This window comes from Neltuma alba, unplaced genomic scaffold (genome assembly GCF_004799145.2).
Source record: "Neltuma alba isolate B1F8T4 unplaced genomic scaffold, ASM479914v2 tig00010610_pilon, whole genome shotgun sequence".
Lineage (NCBI taxonomy): Eukaryota > Viridiplantae > Streptophyta > Magnoliopsida > Fabales > Fabaceae > Neltuma > Neltuma alba.
In genome coordinates, this window is record NW_021635468.1 from 116,551 (window position 1) to 141,081 (window position 24,531).

The 24,531-nt window shown below is 30.0% G+C and overlaps 1 protein-coding gene across 1 annotated transcript; it reads left to right on the forward strand.

The window, feature by feature from the left end:
• Positions 1 to 17,194: 17,194 nt before the first annotated feature.
• LOC114757578 (putative glycerol-3-phosphate transporter 1) lies at positions 17,195 to 20,352 on the forward strand. Its single transcript, XM_028946650.1, has 3 exons — positions 17,195 to 17,303; positions 18,068 to 19,144; positions 19,233 to 20,352. The coding sequence occupies exons 2-3, from the start codon at positions 18,133 to 18,135 to the stop codon at positions 19,787 to 19,789; spliced, it is 1,569 nt and encodes a 522-aa protein (XP_028802483.1). The 5' UTR covers positions 17,195 to 17,303; positions 18,068 to 18,132; the 3' UTR covers positions 19,790 to 20,352.
• Positions 20,353 to 24,531: the final 4,179 nt, after the last annotated feature.

The window sequence follows — 24,531 nt, forward strand, 5'->3', positions numbered from 1 at the left end:
GAAGATTTGTCTGTCACTGTGATTTTAGTTCGGACTTTGGAGAAGCGAACAAAGAAGGGGCTAAAGTATAAAATAATCGTTTTCAAGGGGTCGCTGCCTATAAATTTGAAGAATTGAAAACGCACCGTTTGCACTCCGCGGAGCTAAATGGGCTGTTTCTGTTAGAAGCCCATTGTCAATTTTTTGGACCAGAAACTGTCAATTTAAACCTGAATCCGAAGGAGAAGCCCAACTATTTAGTGGAGTTCAATTAGACAATGTTTGCCAATTGCCGCCCCACTCTTTAGATTTTTACTAAGAAAAAAAATTTAGTTTTTAAACCAACCAAAAAAAATCAATTAAATCAATCAATTCATTCGATATATCAAAATGTAGCATGAAAATATAAAAACATTACATTATTTACAAATCATATACAAAATGAGTCATTATTTGGACTTTTGTAGCACCGAAATTTTTTTCTTAAAAAAAGGTAAACGTATCCCCCATATATATATATATATGCACATTATAAATTATACTAGTATTATATTATGTTACTAATTAAAATTCATAAATTAATTTACCATGCAACAATTACAAATATAAGTAACTTCCCAATGACATCTACCATTTTCGCACGTAATTTCTTGTGCCCTCTCCATTTCATCACTTAACCACCCACTTTTTTTCTTCTTCTTCTTCACCTTGTGCTCATCTTTCATTTGGCAAGAATTAGGGTTAGGTTTTAATTTCTTGTTACGCCATTGATATTTCATAGTGTCCATGAACTTCTCTCAACATTCTTATAATGATGATGGGTTTGTCGTCGTCTTCTTTTTCTTCATCATGTTCTTCAGAAGCGTCATGCCTAATTTTTTAGAACATTTGGGACTCTCATGGTCACGGAAGCACCTTGATGACATGAATTTGATGATCCTTTTATGTACTCTAGTCCTTTCTCCAATTTTTCATTATTAAAATACTCAACCTATAAAACCAAATTAACGCATATAGTTACTTGCAATTAATATATATATTACTCAATTAATTTTACAAGCAACATGAGGGCAAAATAGACAGATTTTAAATTGAAGGACGGCTTATAGGAAAAAAGAAATTACCAGTCCTTGATGATACAAAGCTTCTGAATTCTGATTTCCTGTGCGGTTTCTAAGGAAGGAAGAAACTTGTTCTGTATTATTATATATAATAACCCCATCCATTAATTGGCAGTCCCTTTAGTGAAACTTGCTTATAAATATAGCCTTTATTATTCTCAGCATAATCACATTCAACTCCCTGCAACTGCACCCACTTACTTAGATATTAATATTATATATACCACTGTGTAATTTAAACGAAAGATCATTTGTAGAGAGAGAGATAGATGTTCATAACCTTAATCTTGCACGAATGAGATCAAAGAATGAAGAAGCAACTGGGGCTAGAATCTCCATGAGCAACTCTTCAGGACGAGATAAAATAGTAGAAGATAACTTTAAAATTCTACAATATTAATCTTCCTCCGAGGTCATATTCTTTTATTTTTTTAACAGAAAACTGGTTCATCTCCTAAATAAATCATCTCTCTTACATACACATACACTAGCTTACATACACGACCAAAAAAAAAAAACTTCAGTAGTGATATTTTAAAACTTGACTTTCTGCAATAACAACATAAGTCGTCATTGAAAGTATGACTTTCAGTAGTTACTTTTTGAACTCGTCACTAAAAGTGATAAAAAGTCACCTTTAAAAGTTAGACTATCAGTAATGACGATAATAAGTACTGCTAAATGTGATACTTTTAGTAGCGACTATAAAACGTCGCTGTTGAAAATCAATATTATTTTCTCAGTCATGTTTTTATCATCAATTATTATAATTTTTTTAAATATAATATTTAACACATCAAATTATTAAATGCGTTATTATATCATGAAGAAATAAAATAAGATAATTAATAAATTTTTATTTTCACAGGTTTTGTGCTTAAATTAATAATTTAATTTAAAATGAATAATACATCACTAACATGTGTATTATTTTTTTTAATTAAACTAGTATATATAGCCAATGTGTAAATGTTCCAACTTTAATTTCTTCATTATTGGTGCGTATACATCTAGGGTCACCGTCAAAACTCACATTTGGCGGCAACATATGGGATTGCCGCTAAAGACAACTTTTAGCAGCGATAATTATTATGGTAATGACTTGACAGTGATAAAAGTTTGCTGTTGAAAGTCAAATTTTTTGTGATGATAGATATGGATGTGCAATGTACCAAGGAGTCTATTGTATGTTTTTCTTTTCCACTCGCAATAATCATATGCAGCACATTGATAGACCAGTATGTATATAATTATATTGATTTTTTTGCCGAATTTTGTTTTAATAATCTTTTCTGGAATAATCATAGTATGCCGGAATCCATATACTTCTTTCAGTCCTAATTACAAGATTTTATTTGTAAACTATAAATAAGATCTTATAATTAGAATCGGAGGTAGTGTATTTCTATTTATAAGAATTTTGAGCGAAAGTAACACTAATACATAATATATTTATCTAAGTGTGGTTTTTTCATATATGAAGTCGAGTACGGATTCAAATATGCTGCTTCAAAACCTGCACAAATTCCACCTCCAAAAGTCAAAACAACGTGTGACCTGATGCTTTTTAACAAAAATATTCATCAATAAAGAAAAAAATAAAATCTAACGAAAAGAAATTTAAAATTACTAAATTATAATTAAGTAATTTCTATAAAAATATTTTATTATTTACAAGTAGTTCAATGTTATCAAAACTAACTACAGTGTTTGGCAAGACATAATTTTATAAGTTGAAAACATAAAAATATTAAAATTGGGATCAATAACATATAGTTCATGAATTAATTTGTTTCATATTCAGAAATGATGTTGATTATTTTTGTTAATCAAGTTTTCATGGTAATTTGCTTTTAGCAGACATCGATCTGCTTCAGCCCCACGCAAAGAATAATACGTTTTGGCTATTCCAAAATTCTTCTTAACCTCTGACTTCAACGATCATCTATAATATCTTAATTGACGATTATACCCATCAAACTCTTTTCTTAATTTCTTACACCCGGTCTAATTTAATTAACCAACTCAAACATAAAAAATATATTGATTTTTGCATAATAATATTCTATTCGTAAACTTACAAATAAAGAATCAAGAATATATATATATGTTTTATTATAAAAACCAATCATTTCCATGCATAAAGGAAAATAGATTAGCATTATAAGCAGCTTTTTCTTTTTATTACATTTCTATTGACAATTTGGTAATTCCATGTTTATTTTTGTTATTCTGATTACTTGTGTGACAAAGATTGATTTAAGGGTCAAAACATGGCCTCATATTTAAAGTCCTCTATGTTGTTCATAAGAATTAGAGCTTTCATATTGATTCAAACATAGAAGCCAGCATGAGAAAGCTGAAGATGTACCAGATCGAGATCTCTCAAGGGCAAGAATTATTTTGCTCCAACAATCTATATCGAACAGGCACATGATCTGGTCATATGGACATAAAAGTCTTTTGAAGAGAAATTATTTTCCTTTCAGAAGACTAAGGTATGAAATCTTGTTAGGGAAATACGAGCGTAAAATCGATCACCTGAATCAATTCTTGTTAGTGTAAGCATGTATCTTGATGTTTTCGCTTAAAATTTATTGTTATTGTTAGTTATTATTGTTAATAAGAGTAGTACTCCTCCGATCTTAAATATAAAACCCTTATATTAGTGTATATCAGGGTTTTATATTTAGGACCAGAAGAGTACATATTATGAATTTCATGGTTGATTTGTCATTTGATTTGGCTTTGGATGAACTGGGGATTGTGAAGGATTTCAGGGTTTGGCTATTATGTAAACTTGCTACAACAGGTACGTAAAACATCTCAATTTTTTTTTTTTAAATAGAGAATCAAAGTACATCACAACCGAAATGAAATAGAGGAAGCACTAGGTGTCTGTGTGTATGTAATATATCAAGAGAATTTTATTTTTTTCCCGGTTGGGCCAGAATGGTGTCTTGTGGGTTGATTCAAATCACTTCTACAACCTGTTTAGTTAGTTTAAACTTTTTGATTAACATGTTACTAGTATTAATTAATAAGTATTACAAAGTTAGAAGGATTAGACTTCTGTTTTAGTTCGTCTTTGTCCTTTTTTTCTTGTTCTTTTTCTTATTTTTCTTCGTTTTTTAGCCAAATGTTTTTTTTTTTTTGGTTTGACTCTTCATTTCTCTCAAGAAGTAAAGATTATTGAAATTTTTTTGGCCAAAAAAGATTATTGAAATTGAACAAACGAGAGGTGACCAGCTTGATTCAATTGATATATGTACTTTAAGAAGAGTTAATACAATATTTAGTCTTTATAACTTGTTATTATTTTGGTTTTAATTCTTTCTGAACCATTTTGTCTCTTGAAAGACTAAAATCTATGATTTGAAACTATAAAAATCAAGAATTAAGGTAAACTATAAGGACCAAATATTGTACTCCTCCGGTCCTTAATATATGACCAATTATAATATTAATTTTGCTCCTAAATATAAAACTTATTTCTTATATTTATCAATTTTTTAAATTACCCTTATGGATATTCTTTCAACCTTAATCAAGTAAGTGGGAGAAGAAGGATATTAAGAAAGATAATTATGGTATTTTAAGAAAAACATGTCATATTTCTTATAATTAACTAACTTACCTAACTTTTTTAATTTAATTAAATTAGTTAAATAGGTTTTATATTAAAGATAGGAGGAGTGTTAACTTTTTTTTAGAAATAAGTTTTTAAGAAACTCAATTTTCAATTTTTTTTCTTTTTGGAAAAAACAAACCAGTTTCAGACTCAGCCATAAGCAGGCGGGCTTTCAAAAAACAAAAAAACAGAAACCGTTTCTATTTGGGGTACCAGAACTTATGAGCCTGAGCTCTTACGGATCAGGCCCATATAAGCCTAACTGGCCCATTTCCCAACTCTCTCCCAAATTCAACTCACCAAAATTTTTTAAAAATTGAAAAAAGATATATAATTAACCAATTCTTCAGGTATTTAAAAAGAAAACCCAATTCTTTATCGGAGAAGTGATTGCATAAGAATGTGAAGAGTTGTTATGTATTAGTCATGGGATTTAAGTGGTAATCTCAGCTCCCCTTAAATGAAGTCTCAAATTTAAATCTTGCTAATAGAAAAGAAATCATAACGAAAGAACCCCTATTAAAATTAATCTGAAAAATAATGATAATATGTATTTAAATTTTTTTTTAATAAAAGACCCCGTATCATTGCAAATACAAATACTCAAATAATTGGCAAAAAAATATAAAGACTCAAATAATTAATTTACTACATTACCAAATACAACTACACAAACATACAAAGAGAAATACCAATAGGTGGGCAGGTAGGAAAGTTGGGAGATAGAATATGTACTGTGTGTGTGTGAAATGGTGCAAGGTCACCGAGAACAAAAAGCACAGCGAGGCTAACTTTGGTCATATAGAAGGAATAGAAACAAACTTGTCTTGAAGAACTAAAATTTATGGAAATGTGTGCTTATGCTCACCAATATAGTTTGGTGGCCTAGGCCCAAAGAAATTTGAAGAGGAAGAAGAAGAAGATAGTTTGGTGGCAAAAATGAAGAATGTTTGGTGGATACCAGACTGTCTCCAGATTTTGCCTTTTTAAAACAATAATTGTCCTTGATTTTATTTTATTGAAGCATTTGTATATATGGATGGAGAGGAGGTAGGGGACAACGAGCCTATGACTGAAAGAAACTCATCAATTGGATCTAATCCGCTAATTTCTTTTTCTTTTTCTTTTTAAAAAAATATTGTGTGAGCCATATGGATCTTGTAAATATTATTAAATTCTACATTTTTATTTTTATTTAACTACCCACCAAATTTTTTTTTGCTACCAGATATGTTCTGTATTTTTTTTTTCTTTGATATCAAATACTCTTATGAAAATATGCTCGTTTAAATTTTTTTAGTTTAAAAATCGTATTTAAATTGATAAAAATGATAGTCAAATCCCCAAAAAATTGAATTTGTAAATGTTAGGTTTTTTATAATTTTTTTTGAAAAAATAGTTCCAAATATAATTTAAATATTTTTATATTATGTATTATGTACTAATTTTTTTTAATTGTTATTAATTTAATATTTGAAACTTTGCTACCGTTGACATGCATAGTTTTATACTCCCTCACCCCCTAAATATAGAAACTAGCTAAAGAGCTTATTTTAATTATAAATATATGATATCAATTCAATTTATTTTTAAATCATAAATTTATAATTCATATCAAAGCAACCAACACGTTTTTTAACAAATAAATAATTTAACTAGTTTTTTTTCATTTCTTTAAAATCTAAATTGGTTATTTACTTTTTATATTAACAATTTAGGAAGAGTATCATGCACTATCTCTTATCCTTAATATGAGAGCTAGTTTACAAATTTGAGTAGATTAAAAAAATTAGTAATTAATTGTGACAGACAGGTTTTATTTCTTCTAAAATATCCTTACTGATAATATGCATTAATTAGAACTACTATTTAATGAAACTTTTAACATTTACAACTACTATAAAGACTATCTTAAAAAACTAGATAATTATAAAAGACAAAATATATTAAAAATTTTATGTTTAAAATTAAATTAAATATTAAATAAGTTTTTATATTAATTATCAAAGCATTGATTTAGTATCACATGGAAAACGGGCGACGCAATGGTCGGCCTAGTTGATGATGACGACGATGATGGATGGTACGAAATTGAAGTCCCATATTGCCGAGTTGTGGCACACTTCATCATCCACCCATATTCTTAAAAAGGTACACATCATCATCATCCCCCATTCCCTCCTTTTCTCTCCTGGTATTTATTTCATTATAAGAATATTCCTCAGCTCAAGCTCATGTTCGCACACCCACATTAATAATAACATGCATCCGTGAGGTTGTCAAACTCGCGAGTTTACACAAACTCGTGATAATAATATAAATTTAAATCGTAAACTCGTAAAAATTTACTTTTATTACAAATAATTAATATATAAAAAACAAGAATAATTTCATTTAAATATATTTTAAATTTAAATAATTGAAATTATATCTATCAATGCTCATAATTTATCATATTTAACAAACAAATTTCTATAAAAATCATATATAAAATCACTAAATATAATCAAATTAAAAAATTTAGCACGAGTTTAAAAGTGAATTGACACGATTTTATAAGTTAAAAACATAAAAATGATAAATTCAATAAATTAACTCGTAAGTTTAACCGAGTTTACAGTTATCACGAGTTTAAGAACGAGTCGATACGATTTTGTTAACTAAAAATATAAAAACGTCAAATCCATCCCAAGGTATCATTTCTAATACATCTGTGGGGCAGGCTCGGACACATTGAGTACATCCTATACATGTATCATAAATCTTTACTGAATGTGACATTGGCTCTATTAATTTTTGAACATCAGCAATTTTCGATCTAGTAAACTTTGATAATAGTATGCATCCGTATGAATAGGAATATCAAGTAGTATGACATTAACATTAACATTCGTTCCTTGATTCTTTTCTAAAGAATCAAGATGGCGGACACGCCAAGTAACATTATTAAATTTGAATAATAAAGCTAAGTAAAGCTTTTTGGCAAAGAAAGAAGTCTTCGTGAATTTGCACTCACAGTCTCACATTAAAGTATTAAACTAATAAAAGTAGTCCATTGGTCTTTTACCATTCCTTAACACACTTGATATTCCAATTTTCATATTACTTTGTCGGCAATATATTATGTTTTGTTTAAATTATTTATTTATTTTTCATTTAATATCTCTAGCTAATTAATCAAATTTCTTTAACCAATGGCTTTTATTAAGGATAGTTTTAATATCTAATACCAACCAATGACAAATTTCAACTAATTTCTTTAATCTGTGTAAAGTTATTATTGTAAGAATTTACGAGATATTTCAAAACAAATTTTAACAGATAAGCCTGGGCCTTCTATTCTTGTTATAAGAATTTATGAGATATTTCATAATACTACATCTAGTTCTTAACATAAGAACAAGTTGAAGTATTAGATTTGGTTCTAAATATAAGATATCAATCTACTCTGTCTCATTTTTTTTTAAAAAAAAATTCCTATTGATTGTAAGGGTTTTTTATTAAGAAATAATTCCAATCATTTAATGCACATGATTAGATATCATAATTTAAGGGGACCAACATACATTCGTGATAAATAACCAATTTAACTAATTTTTTTGGTGTTTCTAAATTAGTTATATAACTCTTATATTATGGACATGATGTAGTAACATATTTTGTATAAATTAAAGTTTTCCCACCACTATCCCTAACTAATTAATTAAACTTTTTTAACTAATGACTTGTTAAGTGTAATTTTAATATTTTACAAAAAAATTTAACTGATTTTAACCAACTTCATTAATTTGGGGAAAGTTCTTATTAGATACTTATTATAAAAATAAAATGAAATACTCCTCCGGTCCTTACTATAAGATCCATTTAACTAATTTGATTAGACTAAGAAAGTTAGATAAGTTAAGTAATTATAAGAAATGTGATATGTTTTTCCTAAAACACCATAATCATCTTTCTTAATACCATTTTTCCCTCTTCTACTTGATTATAGTTGAGGGAGTATTCATAGGAGTAATTTAGAGAAAATTGATAAATATGAGAAATGGGTCTTATATTTAGAACCAAAACCAACTCAACAATTTGGTCCTATATTAAAAAGCAAAAGAGTGCTTTATATTTTAGTTTAATTTCTTCGTCACCTCATCTACCTAGCTTTTCAGCGTTTTCATATCATTATCACAATTCATGGTGCTGTTGTCAGCAATCAATAATGAATAATATTTTTTTCAATTCAAAATAGAAATAATACTTTTGCAAAAATAGTGAAAATTTTCTATTTAGAAATTTTATTGACTAGCTTAGAGGTCTTGATTTTTTTTATACACAGAAAATATTAGTACTCTATAAAATATTATATAAAAGAAATACAAGTGCTCAAATTCACACCTTTCTAACCATATTAGAGAGAAAAAAGAACAAACAGATGTTGTGAGATTCTCAAGAAATTCTTCAATTTTTTTTAGGAAGCAGATGATTATAAAATTTTTAAACAAGAGATCTTTTACCAATTTTTCTTATATTTTTTCTAATTTTGTTTTCTTCAAACATGATGATCGAACATCAAGCATCTTAAAATATAATAACTTTACTATTCATATTATCCTGAGTTATATTAATCTTAGTCGGTGGCTTGACATAAATTATAATTTGCATTAACAGTTAAACTAATAAAAGTAACACTCAATTACTTCTCCCACATGGTTTCTTCTTGCTGTCTTTACTGATTTGTTTATAGATAGTATTATGACTGCTAATGGTATTGTGTGGCTCTGCGGTCACCTTGAGGCAAATCTTTGATTTCTCTTTTATTATTTAATCTTGGTTATTGGTTAATGTCCACTAGACTAGCGGTTGGTATGTGCACCATCTTATCTTTTATAAAATAATACATTTTTTTTATCTCCGTACGTGGAGTTAAGAATATAAAAATATGGTACCTCTAGTCCTAATTATAAAATTTTATTTGTAAATTATAAATGAGGTCTTATAATTATGACCAGAGCTAATATGTAAAGTAATGGCAAAAAAATATTTATAAATTCTCTAATATATGAGGACAAAATAAAATATTTTGCCTTGAGTCGAAGAGAGCAGATTGAGCACATATATTTTCACATTTGTTGTGACCTGTTACAATTGTTTTTATGGCACTTGTTATATAAAAAACGAATATATTTTTCCTTATCTACTACAAAAGTTTTTAACAAATAAACCATATTATTTATTATGAGCACAAATTTATGTTATAGGGTTCAAGAGAAATCACCCAAGTACAAAGTCTTATTACGTATATTTGATATATGAATTTTGTTAATTTTTTTTCCGGAGACATGGTATATGAAACTATTTTAAGGAAAATTTTTAGCAGTGATTTTTATATAAATAAAATTTATTCTGATTTTGGTTTTGGTCTTTTATATCTCTTTATAATTTATAAACAGTATCCCTTAGTATAAGTTTTATATTTGATGTTGAAGTAAACCTTATATATCATATAATTCAAGTAAATACCTAAATAAAAAAATATAAATTTTATATCAAATTAATTGTCAAAAATTATGTATCAACATTAATTAATATAAACTAAAAGGACTCTAACCCAACCGTTTTTAAATAGTTAAATCTACATTTTATACTCCATGCTCTATGGGACCCACATCTATTTAATTTTTTAAAAAAGATCTAAATCAAATTAACGCGTCAAAATTTATGCACGTAATTAGTGAAATATAAACTAAAAAGACTCTGAACTAACTATTTATAAATAGTAAAAGTTACATTTTATGCTCTTTGCCCTGTGGGACCCACGTCTGAATAATTAACAGAACAAATCTAAATTAAGGAAGTAAATTCCGTTGAGGAATAACGAATCCGCGTGGCGCCCAGCTATAGTTTCAGTGCGTGCGGCCCAGAAAACACGATCCACTAGTTCTGCCACGTCACAATCAGCGGGCTCTCAAGATCCGGGAGGCGCGGGCCCCACTTCGTTGGGCGGATATCCGCATAACTCAGGGCATAATTCCTTTCGGATATTCGAATATTCTTTTCCGCTGGTTCTGCCCGCGGCATCCGAACAATTTGATTGAGGCTGCTGACACAATGACAATTGTGCCCCTTTGTCTCTACAGAAATTACACCATGCCCGCCCCGGGAACCTTGTTTGATTTCTGTATAGAATGGCCAAAAGGCCCTCCTCAGACAGCAAGCTGGAGCTTGTGGACCACGCATTTTCAATCTTTGCGCGGTTGACATTACACGTAGTTTAAAAATTTATGGCTTTAAAAAATTAATGTTTATTTTATCTGAAAATTTATAAAACATTTTTTTATGAACAATGTTAAAAATAGAAAAATTGCAAAAAAATTTATAATTATAAAATCTATTACTCAGAGCTATCTAATTCTTTGACATGTAATTTTTCTTCTTCGGAAATCCAGAGTCTCAAGTCATTTGGATTTGAGATCAATCTATGTTGGATTGGGAAAGTCCTCTCAATAAATATATTTTTAGAATTCAAAAGTATATTCTTTTTTTTATAGAAATAAGACTATTTACCATCTCAATTAACAACTTATTAGTTATGATGTATTCTTCCGCCTCTAAATATAATATTCATTTTATAATATAATTTATATTATAAAATAAGTCTTAATATTTTACTATGTACAAAATGGATGATCTTTATCTTTGGTAATAAATTTTACAATGAGGTCAATACTCCCGCGGGTAAGTTTTGACTTCGTGGATTATGCTGACGGTGGCATGGGATCTTTCAGAATATTAAACAATTTCTAATTCTAAATCCTAATAATTGCCGTGCTTTTTTGAATGAAAACATGGTTTGCATTTTTTTAAAAAAATGTTTATTGTAATTGTATTTGCATGTTTAAATTTATTAATCTGCATTTAAGAGATCGTGGGTTGGATTATGGCATTATGCTAGCTTTGAATCTCGTTTGAGCTTGTCTGATATACTTAATAAAACAAAATAATATTAGAAAGCATTATTAGATAATTGACTAATTATTGGAAGCAGCCCACAAGCAAACATGAATATCAATCAAAGCTAGAACCAAAAAAACGTGAAACGCAGCAGAAAATAATTTTGTACAAAAATTGTATCTTATAAACTTTAATTATTAACAATTCTAGAGATTACTATATATATATATATATATATATATATATATATGAGGGGACAACAATGGAAAAAAACAAAAAAAAATCCAAAAGAAAATTATGAAGCCACGACATAGGTTGAAGGCCCCATATAAATGTGTGTGAAGCTTCGTGTGAGAACAGAACTGCCACTTAATAATACCGGCAGCCTACTCAACACGGCATCGATCTTTTCAAACCTTTATGCCGAACGAATGAGTTAATTAGCCTGCAAACCACATATCGGGGCGCACACCATAACACATGCTTGGATTGTAAAATGCAACAAGAAGATGCCAATCAGTATACCACACCGTGCTACAATATAAGATTTTAATATAAAATGATACTACCTCCGGTCTTAATTATAAGAGCTAGTTGACTAATTTGAAGATATTAAGAAAGAAGTTAAGTTAGTTATTTGTCATAAATAAGTGTTATCTTTCATAAAATATCATTGTTAATCAAGCGTATTGGCGAGAACTATCATTATTAGAAAGACTATTTTGAAAAAAATGTATAAATATTAGAGACAAAGTAGATTTGGATCTTATATTTAGAATCAAAATAAAAGTCAAACAATGTCCTATATTAAATATTGGAGGTAGTATTATAAACTAGATCTTATATATTTAAAATGAAAGGGAATATCACTTGAACATGACAGGACTTGCTCTCTCCAGTCCTATATGTTAAGTTACAATTTTTATAACTTACAGTGTTGCATATACTCTGTAGTTGGTCTGAAAATTTAATTCATTTTTTTAATTTTTACCCTCAATTAATTGAGTCTCTTAATACTTGCAATTCTAAATATAAGATATAGCTTGGAGTGTAATTTATACTATAAATTAAATCTTATATTTAGGACTGGGGTAGCATATTCTTTACTATTTCTTATTTCTTTTTTTTTTTCTTGTTTTCTATCTACAAACTTTGGTCTCTTAAGGTTGTCTTCATTTTGATTTTAATCTCTCAAATTTTAAATCATGGATTTTAGTTCCTTAAGTTTCTTTTCATTTAAAATACTAGTTCCTAAAATCCAATAAAGACTTGGACTATTTTGTCTCTAGAAGAACTAAAACTTATAGTTTGAAACTTGAGGGACCAAAACCAAAATGAGAACAAATTTGAGGGATCAAAGATTATATTAACCCATATATTTTCTATATATTTGTTATTTTTAACCAAGTTTTTGATCTAGGTAATTCAATTATTTGTAACTTGCATATAGGACAGTAGACTTATAACTTAGTAGTACGTGAGATATACATATTTTAATAAGCAGTACGTTGTGTGTTTAATTTCGCTTTGCAATATAAAATGAATACTACTACTTCTGGTTTCAATTATAAGACTTTATTCATAGACTATAAATAACAACTACTTCCAGTCTTAATTATAATATTTTATTTATAGATTATAAATAAATTTTTATAATTAGAATATAAGGTAGTATTTTGTATCTAGAGACTAGTACCAAGATGTGAAAAAGATAAAAACAAAAAAAAAATTAATAGGGGGAAGTTATATGAGGAGGACAGAATGTCCTGAGGGCAATTCTGAGTCTCATCCCAATTGTGCTTGGAACAGGTCTGTCCCGTTCCTGAATAGCTTGAACAAGAGCGGGCCGGCCATGATGGATGGTTGTGCATTTGTATTTGCATTTATCTCTCTCCTTATTTGGTGTACTTATCTAATGTTGCAATGAAGGCTCTCCACAAGTGTCCAATCTAAACAGGGTCCCTCCATGAAACCTAACTTAACCTTAGCTAAGGCCAGCAATGGGCCATATACTGTACTCATATCATTCACCTTGGATTTTATGCAAAGTTACATATCCATGTATATGTCCATAATTTAAAAGAGCTCATTTAATTCTCAATTTATATTGATTACTAATTCATCATATGTATGGTGAATGATCTTATAATCTAATAATATGGACATGTCCATGCATATGTCCATATTGATTACTGGATCTGTTTAGAATAGCTTATAAGTAGCTTTTCAATCGTGATTTATGGAATATGAAGTAAATATACGAGAAAAGTTATATCTCGACTTACATGAAACGTGTTTATAAATAGTTTTAATTATGATAATAAATAGGATCAGTATCGATTCAATATCGTTTGCAAGTTGCAAGCTTAAGTCCCGGCATAGTTGTCCCCCTAATCCGTTAGTAGCTGTCGTTTTAATGCAAAAAATCAATTGATGATGTGGGATATATGAATTATGAACCCCATGTCACGATAATTATTCGTGTCATGTAGTTGAAGGGTAGGTATCTTTGTATCCGAAGGTCAAGAACATTATCCTACCTAAACATGCACCGTGCTTCAATACGTTTGGATACATCCCTGCTTTTGTGTTTTTCCCCAATTAACTTTTTATTAACAAAAAATACGTGGAATTCGCTTACGCCCGAGCTGTATGAGTCAGATATAAAATAAATTATACAATTCCTCTTTAACTTTTCTCAATATTGCATGAACTGATTTTTTCCCTATCTTCCTTTTGAAATTTATGCCCACTTCTTTTGAAAATTTACACACTCACACACACACACACACACACTATGCAAGACTCTTCAGCGTAAACTTTTAATTTACCCAAAAAAGAAGGTTCTCTAAAAATTTTAAAAAGGGAGAGAAGCATGTGTATTAATTTTCACTAAAATTCAACAAAAAAGTTTTTTCTTAGTTTTGAAAATTAATAAAACAATCCATAAAGCTTTCTACAAAATAAAAAAATTGACTTAATTTTTAATTAACACACAACTTACACAAGTTGATCACTTTATGTCTTTTTCTTTTATTTTAAAAAAATGGATAAACTTTGGGGAGTGGTGCGACGGAGGCATGATGGGTATTATTAAATGGAAATAAATACATCTAAAAATAAAAAAGAAAAGAAAAGAAAAATCAAGGAACATCCAAAATCTGATGGCCTGCATCTTCGCGGGAAACTTCCTTCGCGTTCTGTTCCTTTCTTCTGTCTTCCTTTCTTATCCCAATCCCAAAAAAGCAAAAAAACAAAAACACACACACAATTATGTCCAACATCACTGTCCCACAATCACAATTATTATTGGTAATTAGCGAAAAAATAGTTTCATGTTTTTTACAGACAATTTAAAGTGAGCTTCACTTATGTAAAGTCTTAAATACAAAAGTTAAGTAATTACTTTACAAAAATTAAAAAAATTAGTTACATAAATGATTTATATAAAATTTATATTGATTTTTTTTTAAAGTATCACTTTTAATGTTTTGCATTGGAGATCACTCTCTTTATGATAATAAAAGACCACCTTTATCTACATACAGTATATGGAGAGTTTTAAAAAAATTTATAAATTCGAAAGATAAAGCAAATTAAAATTTTATATTTAAATATTTAGATTATATCCTATTCTATTTATAAGCTTTAAATTTGAGAAGGGATGTAATTTATATTATAAGTTCTGATTGCGTTTGTCTCAACATTTAACGTGTTTTTTTCCTAATTTTTTTCTTAATTTTCTATTCTATTTCCTTTGCTATACTAGATCTCTTTCATTACATTTTCCCATATATATTATCTTTAATCTTTTTTTTTCATTCAGCATATTTCACAAAAAAATATATTACTTTTCACTAACTTTAACTGATTTTAATTAATTTTTTATTACACACAGATTGATTATTTAAAGTTTATAATAAAAATCAGAAGAAATACTCATATAATCTTATTTATAAGACAAAGATAATTTTTTGGGTTCTATATATAAGTCAACTCATTAAAATTTTAATTTAAATGTACTATTTTGTCCTTTAATTATATAATGTAAATAATTATTTTTTTAAAGGTGTAATTTATTAAATAAGAATAAATTTGAAAAGTTATTATATTTTAATAGAAAGTTAATACAGTTTAAAATTTTTTATTTTTTTCTCAATATTTATATAAAACATGTTAGAAGTGCCTTATAAGTAGAACGAGAAGAATATTATTAAAGCTCGCATCCCCATGCATCTTAGCCTCATGGCTAGAAGGGCTAATCAATCAACAAGAGGTGCATGGAGAAGCCAGGTAGGTATTGAACAGAAATTAAAAACAGAAACATCAAATTTCATGGATAGCGAAAATGAAGAGTGAGTTTCCAAGAAGGGACAAACTACTGAAATAGCAATAAAGAGGAAAAAAACAAATGGAGCGGAAGGCACCGATGGAGCATAAAACAAACAAAAAGATGTCAGCCATGATCATGAATGCTAATTGAATTATTCTTACTTTTCCACCACTAGTTCTATTAATGTAACTTTCATCGTACCTGATTTTTAAAGGTGGTTTCGTCAAAATTCTATAAAACCACAAATATAGCACACCGTTTTTTAATCCTATTTATAGAATAAAATTTTTTATTTATTATGATGCTGATTTTATTCTCATAGGTATAATATCTATTAAATAGAAATAAAATTAAAAAATTATTACATTTTAAATAAAAAATAATGAATTTTAATGTTTTTTTTATCTTTACGAAATATATTAAAAATAACTTATAAATAAGATCAGATAAGTATATGGTAGAGAATGTTATTACTTCGACTTAAAAGAAAATGCTACTTGTTGGTTAAATTTTTTCACATACAAAGAAGTGAAAGTTTAGTATTAAATTTCTCTTAAAATAATAAAATTTTCTTATTTTACTCGTTGCATTTAATATTACACTTTTAATTATCTCTCTTCTCTTTCCTATATTTAATAAGGTGAAAGTTTAAAAAATTACATTAATTATTCTAACAGCATCTCATATTTTGAGTCACAATTTTTTTTCCTAACCAACGTCTTATATTATACACCAGGAGCAGTATTTTAGAAGTACAATAATGGTATAAAATTGAGTAAAAATATGAGAATGCTGAGATGAGTATAAGGTTTTATAAAAAAAAAAAAGCATTTGTAATGAGTGTATATGTGAGAAACAGTTATCATTATATTTTATTAGTAATATTGACATATTTTTGTTTTACTTAGCTAGTATCCAATCCAATGATATAAAAAAATTCAATGTAATCTTCTTAATAATTTGTGCGTATTTTCACCCAAGCAGTTATGATCACACGCCAGCGGAGAACCAATGAGCACATTTTCGTCAATTCACGTGAACCAATGGCGTTATTGTAAATAAGAGGAAGCGTGTATTCAAAGAAGAAAGCTCCTTGGGACTCAGGGGTATAATTGACATTTGACTTAAATAAAATAATAATATCGTTTATTTTAAGTACTTTCGTTGCACGTCGCTGCTCTGCGTGTGTAATGACTGGAAATTGAAAAGAGAAGCAAGTAGCAGAAAACAGAAGGCGCAGAATTTTGCGAAGCAAGCAAGCGAAAAGGACACAGTGAAAAGCTTCTAATAGCTTGAGGTATGATTCCTTTACTGATTTTTCTTTTCTCATTGCATTTAGAGATTCTTCTTCTGGTAAGACTTTGCTTCTCGGCTCTGTTAATTTTGATTTTGGTCTGTTTTTACAACTCAGAAATGGATTCCATTGCTGTTTGATCGTGGAAAATTGGTTTCCGATTGTTTCTTTTTTCTTGGTAGCCTTTTTTTGTGATCCTGATATCGGCGATTACTGTTTCGATCCTTGGAGGAGTTTTTGTTTTTGGAATTACCTTCCGAGGTTTATTGTCCGACTTTTTTTTTTTTTCGTGCTGTTTCTCCAAATTTGGTTTCCTTCTGGAGTTGAATTCCGTTTCTTCTTTTTAGTGAAACGCACTAATTTTCTGATCATTAATTTTTGACAATTATGATTTTGCTCGTTTGAAAAGCTTTCAGTTTCTGCTGATTATGCTGTTCTGTATTCATACTGTTAGATTTCTGGAACTTTGAATTTTATATCAGTCTCTCGCCCCACTCCCTCCTCTTCCCAACCCCCCAGAAACCAAAAAAATAAAAAGAAAAAAGAGAAGAAAGGAAAAGAAAAGTCACGGTTTCAATAATGGCTGTGTCTGCTCTGAGCATTTAAGATACTGTTGAAATTGATGTTTACCGTGTAATAAGAGGCAACTAATAATTTTTTGTTGGTTTGACATACACAACTAACACTAGCTTACTCGTGCATGTCTATTCTTTCTTCAGTGATACATTCCTTAACAACGGTTCTTTTTGGTCTTCTCATGTTTGCAGAAATTTTCTTTAAGGGGACGTGTTAACTTCTTCCCTTCTCTGGCCTCTGAATTAAGAACTAATACATGGGTCCAGCATCAGAATTGATGTCCGAGAGATGTTGCAGTAGGCCTCCTGGTATTAGGATCCTTGAGTCCAATAAGAGAAGCCCTGTTTCCTTCAAGACTTACCAAGCCATCGTGCTAGTTGTAACATTTTTGGCATATGCTAGTTATCATGCTACCCGAAAAACAACAAGCATTGTAAAGAGTGTCCTTGATCCCCAGTCAACAGATTTTGGTTTGAAGTTCTCTCTGTTGAGATCAAATAATACCAATGAGTCAACTGGAAACAGAAAATTTTCCTGGGTTCTTGGAAGTGGTTGGGCTCCATTTAATGGATCAGATGGAACAGCCCTGCTTGGTGAATTGGATGTTGCTTTTCTTGCAGTATATGCTTTTGGGATGTATTTTTCTGGCCATTTAGGAGATAGGTTAAATCTGAGGATTTTTCTGACCGTGGGAATGTTGGGGACTGGTTTGTTTACTTCCCTTTTTGGCGTAGGGTACTGGGGAAACATCCACAGCTTTTATTATTACTTAGTGATGCAAATGATTGCTGGATTGTTTCAATCCACTGGATGGCCGTCAGTAGTTGCTGTTGTTGGTAACTGGTTTGGAAAGAAGAAGAGAGGGTTGATTATGGGTATATGGAATGCTCACACTTCTGTTGGCAACATTTCTGGTTCGTTGATTGCTTCTGCTATGCTAAACTATGGATGGGGATGGTCCTTTGTTGTGCCAGGAATTATCATTGGTTTCCTTGGTTTGGTGGTTTTCCTTTTGTTGCCTGTATCACCTGAGTCTGTTGGAGCTGGAGGAGAGGAAGATGAATGCAGCTCGCCAAAGAAAAATGGAGATGAAGAAATTGCAGAGCCACTGTTGAGGCCCGAGACCATTTTTGAGGAGGAGAAAGCTATAAGGTTCATAGAGGCATGGAAAATTCCAGGAGTTGCTCCTTTTGCTCTTTGTCTTTTCTTTGCTAAGTTGGTTGCATATACGTTTCTCTACTGGCTTCCATTCTACATAAGCCACACAGGTACATCAACTTTCTTCTTGATGTTTTAGATGCTGTCTTTATGAATTAATCTTCATAGCCTTACTTAATTGTTCTCGTGATCATGCAGCAATTGATGGCAAATATCTATCTAGTGAGACAGCAGGAACATTGTCCACTTTATTTGATGTTGGAGGAGTGCTTGGAGGAATCCTGGCTGGCCACATTTCAGATAGATTAGATGCCAGGGCGATAACAGCAGCAAGTTTCATGTACCTTGCAATCCCTGCTCTCTTCTTCTATCGGTTTTATGGGCACGTGTCTTTGGTTCTAAACATAGCATTGATGTTCATCACTGGCATGTTTGTGAACGGGCCCTATGCTCTCATAACAACAGCTGTTTCGGCTGACCTGGGAACACACAGTTCTCTGAATGGAAATTCACGGGCTTTGGCAACTGTGACAGCGATAATTGATGGAACTGGTTCTGTAGGGGCGGCAATTGGCCCTTTAATAACTGGCTACATCTCTAAAGACAGCTGGAATGCCGTTTTCACGATGTTAATGGCAGCAGCTCTTATTGCAGGGCTGCTTTTAACCAGGCTTGTAATAACAGAGGTGGCTACAAAGATTGCTGAGTCCAGCTCTCGTGGTCATGGAGCACAAGAGTCTGCAGCAGACGTATGAAAACTTTAAGATGGATGGCAGTACATTTATCTGGCTATGTTGTGTGCTTACACCAAGAGTGCCCACCAGCTCTCGTTCACTGCTTCAGGTCATTAAATCAAAGGACATGCCCGGTAATGGCTGAAATGGAGAGGGCGTTTAATTTTATCCCCCTCCATGATTTTATAGAGCAGTTTGGCTTATTTTTTTGTACATAAATGTGTGATGTACCCAGTTTGGCATAGTGTCATCACAAAATGATGACCTTTACAAGAAATGGATATAATTTTTCTATATTGTAAGTTCACTTGGAGCTCAGGATTGAGATTTCCCGGTGAGTTTAAATATGGGGTTTGGTGAGCATACAACAAATGCCTCAATGTTACTCTGTAATTTTTGTTGATTTTGTTAGAAGAATTTATTGCAATTAGATTCCCAATAACACCGTAGTTCTAGTAATTGTCCATATTTTGACTCTGACTTTTGTTAATGTTGTACAAGAGTTGGGTTGGACCAGGTTAACTACTAACCTGAAGCCGGCCCAGAGATAGATTCTTTTTTATCAACTGCAAATCCTGACAAAACTGTACAAGCTTCCTTGAAAGCACATGTTTTGGATGAAGCTGATGATATTTATGTAAGAGCTGTGTGTGTGTGTGTGTGATGCAATAAAGTATCATATTGATGAATATTTAGGGTAGGAGGGCCCTCATTTTTGGTTCAAGTGACTCAAGCGAGCAACAATGTAAAGCACCAGCATATTGCTTGTTTGAAAGCTCTTACACAGATGAGTTCAAGAGATTGTGTTATGATTGATCTGAGGTTCTGGTTGAATGTGAAAAGATTTATTTCTTGTAAAAAATCTGTCAAACTTCAAACGAGTATGGCTCGAGAAATGAACAAGTCAATTCTGATCTCTCAAGAACTTTGATTCTTTATGGAATTATTGTTTTCTCTTTACGCTATTAGCATTTATAGAATGTTTCCTCTCAATCTACAGGTCAAGCTTGCGGTTAACACCTGTTTTTGAATGGAAGGTAGCTACATGTCAAAGAAAGTTTGGTAAGAAACATCAGCAAACTATGACGTTGGTGATGGGTAATAATTGAATAATCCAAGAGTGTTAGGTTATCTATAATCTCTTCAATAAAATTAATTTGAATGTAAAAAGGGATATACTGAAGAGGGAGGATGTGTACGTATCAAAAGGATAAGTAAATTACTAATTAATCCATCATATTTTTCTAAATTTAAAGGCTTATATTCAGATAATAATTAATTATGTTTTAATTAATCAAGTCAAACAATTTAAAAGTTGATAAATTTATTATTGAATTGGCCTTTTTCAAGACCATGGAAATATACAAATGATAAAATGGTCTCACAAAACAGTTTTTTAATCCCTACGAATTCTTAGAATTTTTTTTCCGAAATTAACTTTGTTTTTGTGAAATAACCTAACTACTCTTGTATGTGAAAACTCTCTCCTTGTCCTCTGGTTAAAAAAAAAAAGGAAACTCTCTCCTTGTCCAGAGTTCTAGGGCTTGTTTGTTTTTGTTTTTTGTTTTCTTGTTCTCAAAACAATTTTATAAAACTGTTTTTTAGAACAAGTTTTGAAAACAAAAAACAAAAGAATTTGTTTGGATAATAATTTTAAAAAATCATGTTTGAAAAAAAAAACCCATAGACAACCACACTTGATAGGTGATCATTATCATTGGCAATAATAAGTGGTGGATAGTAATTGAAAAGAGAAGAAGATTTCTCAAAAACTTTTCAAGACAAAAACTAAAAAACTAAAAAACACAAAAACAAAAACAGAAAAACATGTAAAAGTTATTTTGGGCTTGTTTGGTTTCTTGTTTTGGAAACAATTTTTAGTTTTTTAAAACAGAAAAATCAAAAAACTTGTTTGGTAAGTTGTTTTTAGTTTATTGTTTTAAAAAACAAAAAACAGTAACAAGTTTTTAAAAACCAAAAAACCAAAACAAATTTTATATGTTTTTCTGTTTCTGTTTTTATGTTTTTTATTTTTTGTTTTGAAAATTTTTGAGAAATCTTATTTTTTTCTCACCTACTATCCATTACTTATTATTATCAATCACAATTATCATCTAGCAAGTATGGCTTTTTATGAGTTTTTTTTTTCAAACATGATTTTTAAAAATTATTATCCAAACAAATTCTTTTGTTTTTTGTTTTCAAAACTTGTTCTAAAAACAATTTTATAAAATTGTTTTGAAAACAAGAAAATAAAGAACAAAAACAAACAAGCCCTTTATTTTTTGGTTTTTAAAAACATATTACTGTTTTTTGTGTTTTTAAAACAATCAATTAAAAACAACTTACCAAACATGTTTTTTTTTGTTTTTCTGCTTTTAGAAACAAAAAACCAAAAATGCTCCTTGTCACCAGGCGCTTTGGCGATCAGGAAATTATTTTGAAGGGAGTGATCTAAAATAGAAATCAATGGCCATTTCACTTTAAAAACAACAACTTCAGTTATAAAAAGTAACGACAGGACTTTAAGTAGTGACCACTACTATTTTGAATATTTAGGTGTTGACGGTGACATGAAGACCAATGAGTACTTCACTATAAGGAACAAACTTGGATTTGTTTGGATTTTTCCTTTTCAACAAAAAATTTGTTCAACATGGCATTGCCCGTGTTGATGCTTCAAGCTTTTTTTTTTTTAAAAAAACAAAACAGGGCCACAGCCCACAAGCAAAGAAATTAGTAGCCAAGATTTAAAGAGGAGACAGACGTGTATCTCACAGAGAGGAATTAGACAGAAGATCCTCACGTAAAGCATGACTTGGGAAATTCTGATCTTTTGAAATATGTTTCAACTGAAATTCCCAACTCGACGCCATCACATTCTAAAATCTGAATAAAACTTAGATCTGAATAACTTTCTTAAACCCCGCATCCCAACCTAGATTGAGACCTTATAAAATAACCCATTTTTCAGCTTTAAAAACACTGCTATGTCCTAATGCATGAGAAAAACCAGATATTCAACATCCATTATGATCTCTTATAACCTGGCCAGAGCGTCCTTTATTTCTAAAAGAAGACATTGCACGATCCCATGGACTTTAACTGAATCAGGAGGCAGAGCTTGCCACATGGATAAACCTCTAGGAGTAGAGCTAAATCCATAAATGGAGAGATGTGATGATGCTTCAGTTTCTTTTTTTTTTGTTTTTTTTTTGTTGGGTATAAACTCAGAGTCTTCCAAGTTATTTTGGACTTGAAACTCATCTCGTCGTTAATGTTAAAACCCTCCCAACAAACATGCTTCTTGAGATGAGACTACTTACAATCTTAACTAAACTAATAGCATGCTGCTTACTTTAGCTTCCTATAATTTGTCTCTGACTCTGTCTTGAGATCTCCATGTCTGGTCCAATCTTCCCTTTTGTGCTCGTTAGGCCTTTTAGCAATCTGTAATGGTCTTGTTATTTAGGTTGTACACTGATATCACTTTGGGCCTTTGGCGCTATCCCACTTTACATATTTAAAAAGAAAAACTGAAACTCATTTTATAATAATTTTTAAGTATACATCACAAGAGTCAACAATAATTAATTTAGTTAATAAAATGTCAGTTCATAATTCACAAAATTGTAACTTTAAATCCCACTGCTAATATAAATAAAGACCTTGTTGATAGACAATCTGTAATGCTACCTCCAGTCCTATTTATAAGAGCTAATTGACTAATTTGAGAAAATTAAGAAAAGAAGTTAAGTTAGTTACTTGTAATAAATAGATATTGTCTTTCCTAAAATACCCTTACTAATCAAGTGTATTGGCTAGAACTATTATTGTTAGAAGGACTATCTTGGAAAAAATGTATAAATATGATAAACAAAATAGATTTGAGTCTTATATTTAGGACCAAAATAAAAATCAAATAAAGTCTTATATTAAAAATCCCAAGTAATACTTTATAAGCATTTTTTTAGTATATAGGCGTACCATAACTTTGACGAGTCTCAGATTTAACTCACTTAAACATTTTTTAACCAAAAGAAACACATACATTAGAATACAATTCACTATGTTGTTTAACCACTTGTATCTTTTATTCCTATTTTCACAGCCAACAATAAAATAGAGAAAATCCCAAACTGATACTCATAATTGCCTTCGTATTAACTATTCGAAAAGCAACAATATATCGATTTTAAAAGATTATATACTAAATGTTTTTTTTCCGAATTTTTTAGTGCCTTCATTTGGAGTTGCACTTTATTCCATTAATAATTTACAAAGAAAGAAAAAATAAAGGAAGAAAAAGAAAGAAAGAGACCAGCGGAGCAAAGCCAACCTCACGCCATTAAAGCATACATGTCCACTTGTTCATTCCATGTTCTTATCAAAATAGGTTGTTATGACGTATAAAGTAGAGGCCATACATAGATGGCCTTTCAGCTCCACTAAAAATATTATGCTTAACAAAATTCAAGGAAAAATTCAACAAAATTTTAGTAGTTTTTTTTTAACCATAAAATTTTGTGTTTTTATAATTTTTTTGAAAAAAAATATTAAAAAAATATAAAACCAAATATGAGTGTAAGATGCTGAAATGTTTTTAATTCTAATCTTATCTATTCAAAATTTGAAAAGAAAGACGTTGAACTTCTCTCCCTATGAGCTTAATCATTAAACCAACGCGTTTTATAATATTTTTTTAAACCAAACGGACACATTTTATAGTATTTTTTTCAAAGCATATCAAACAAGAACACATG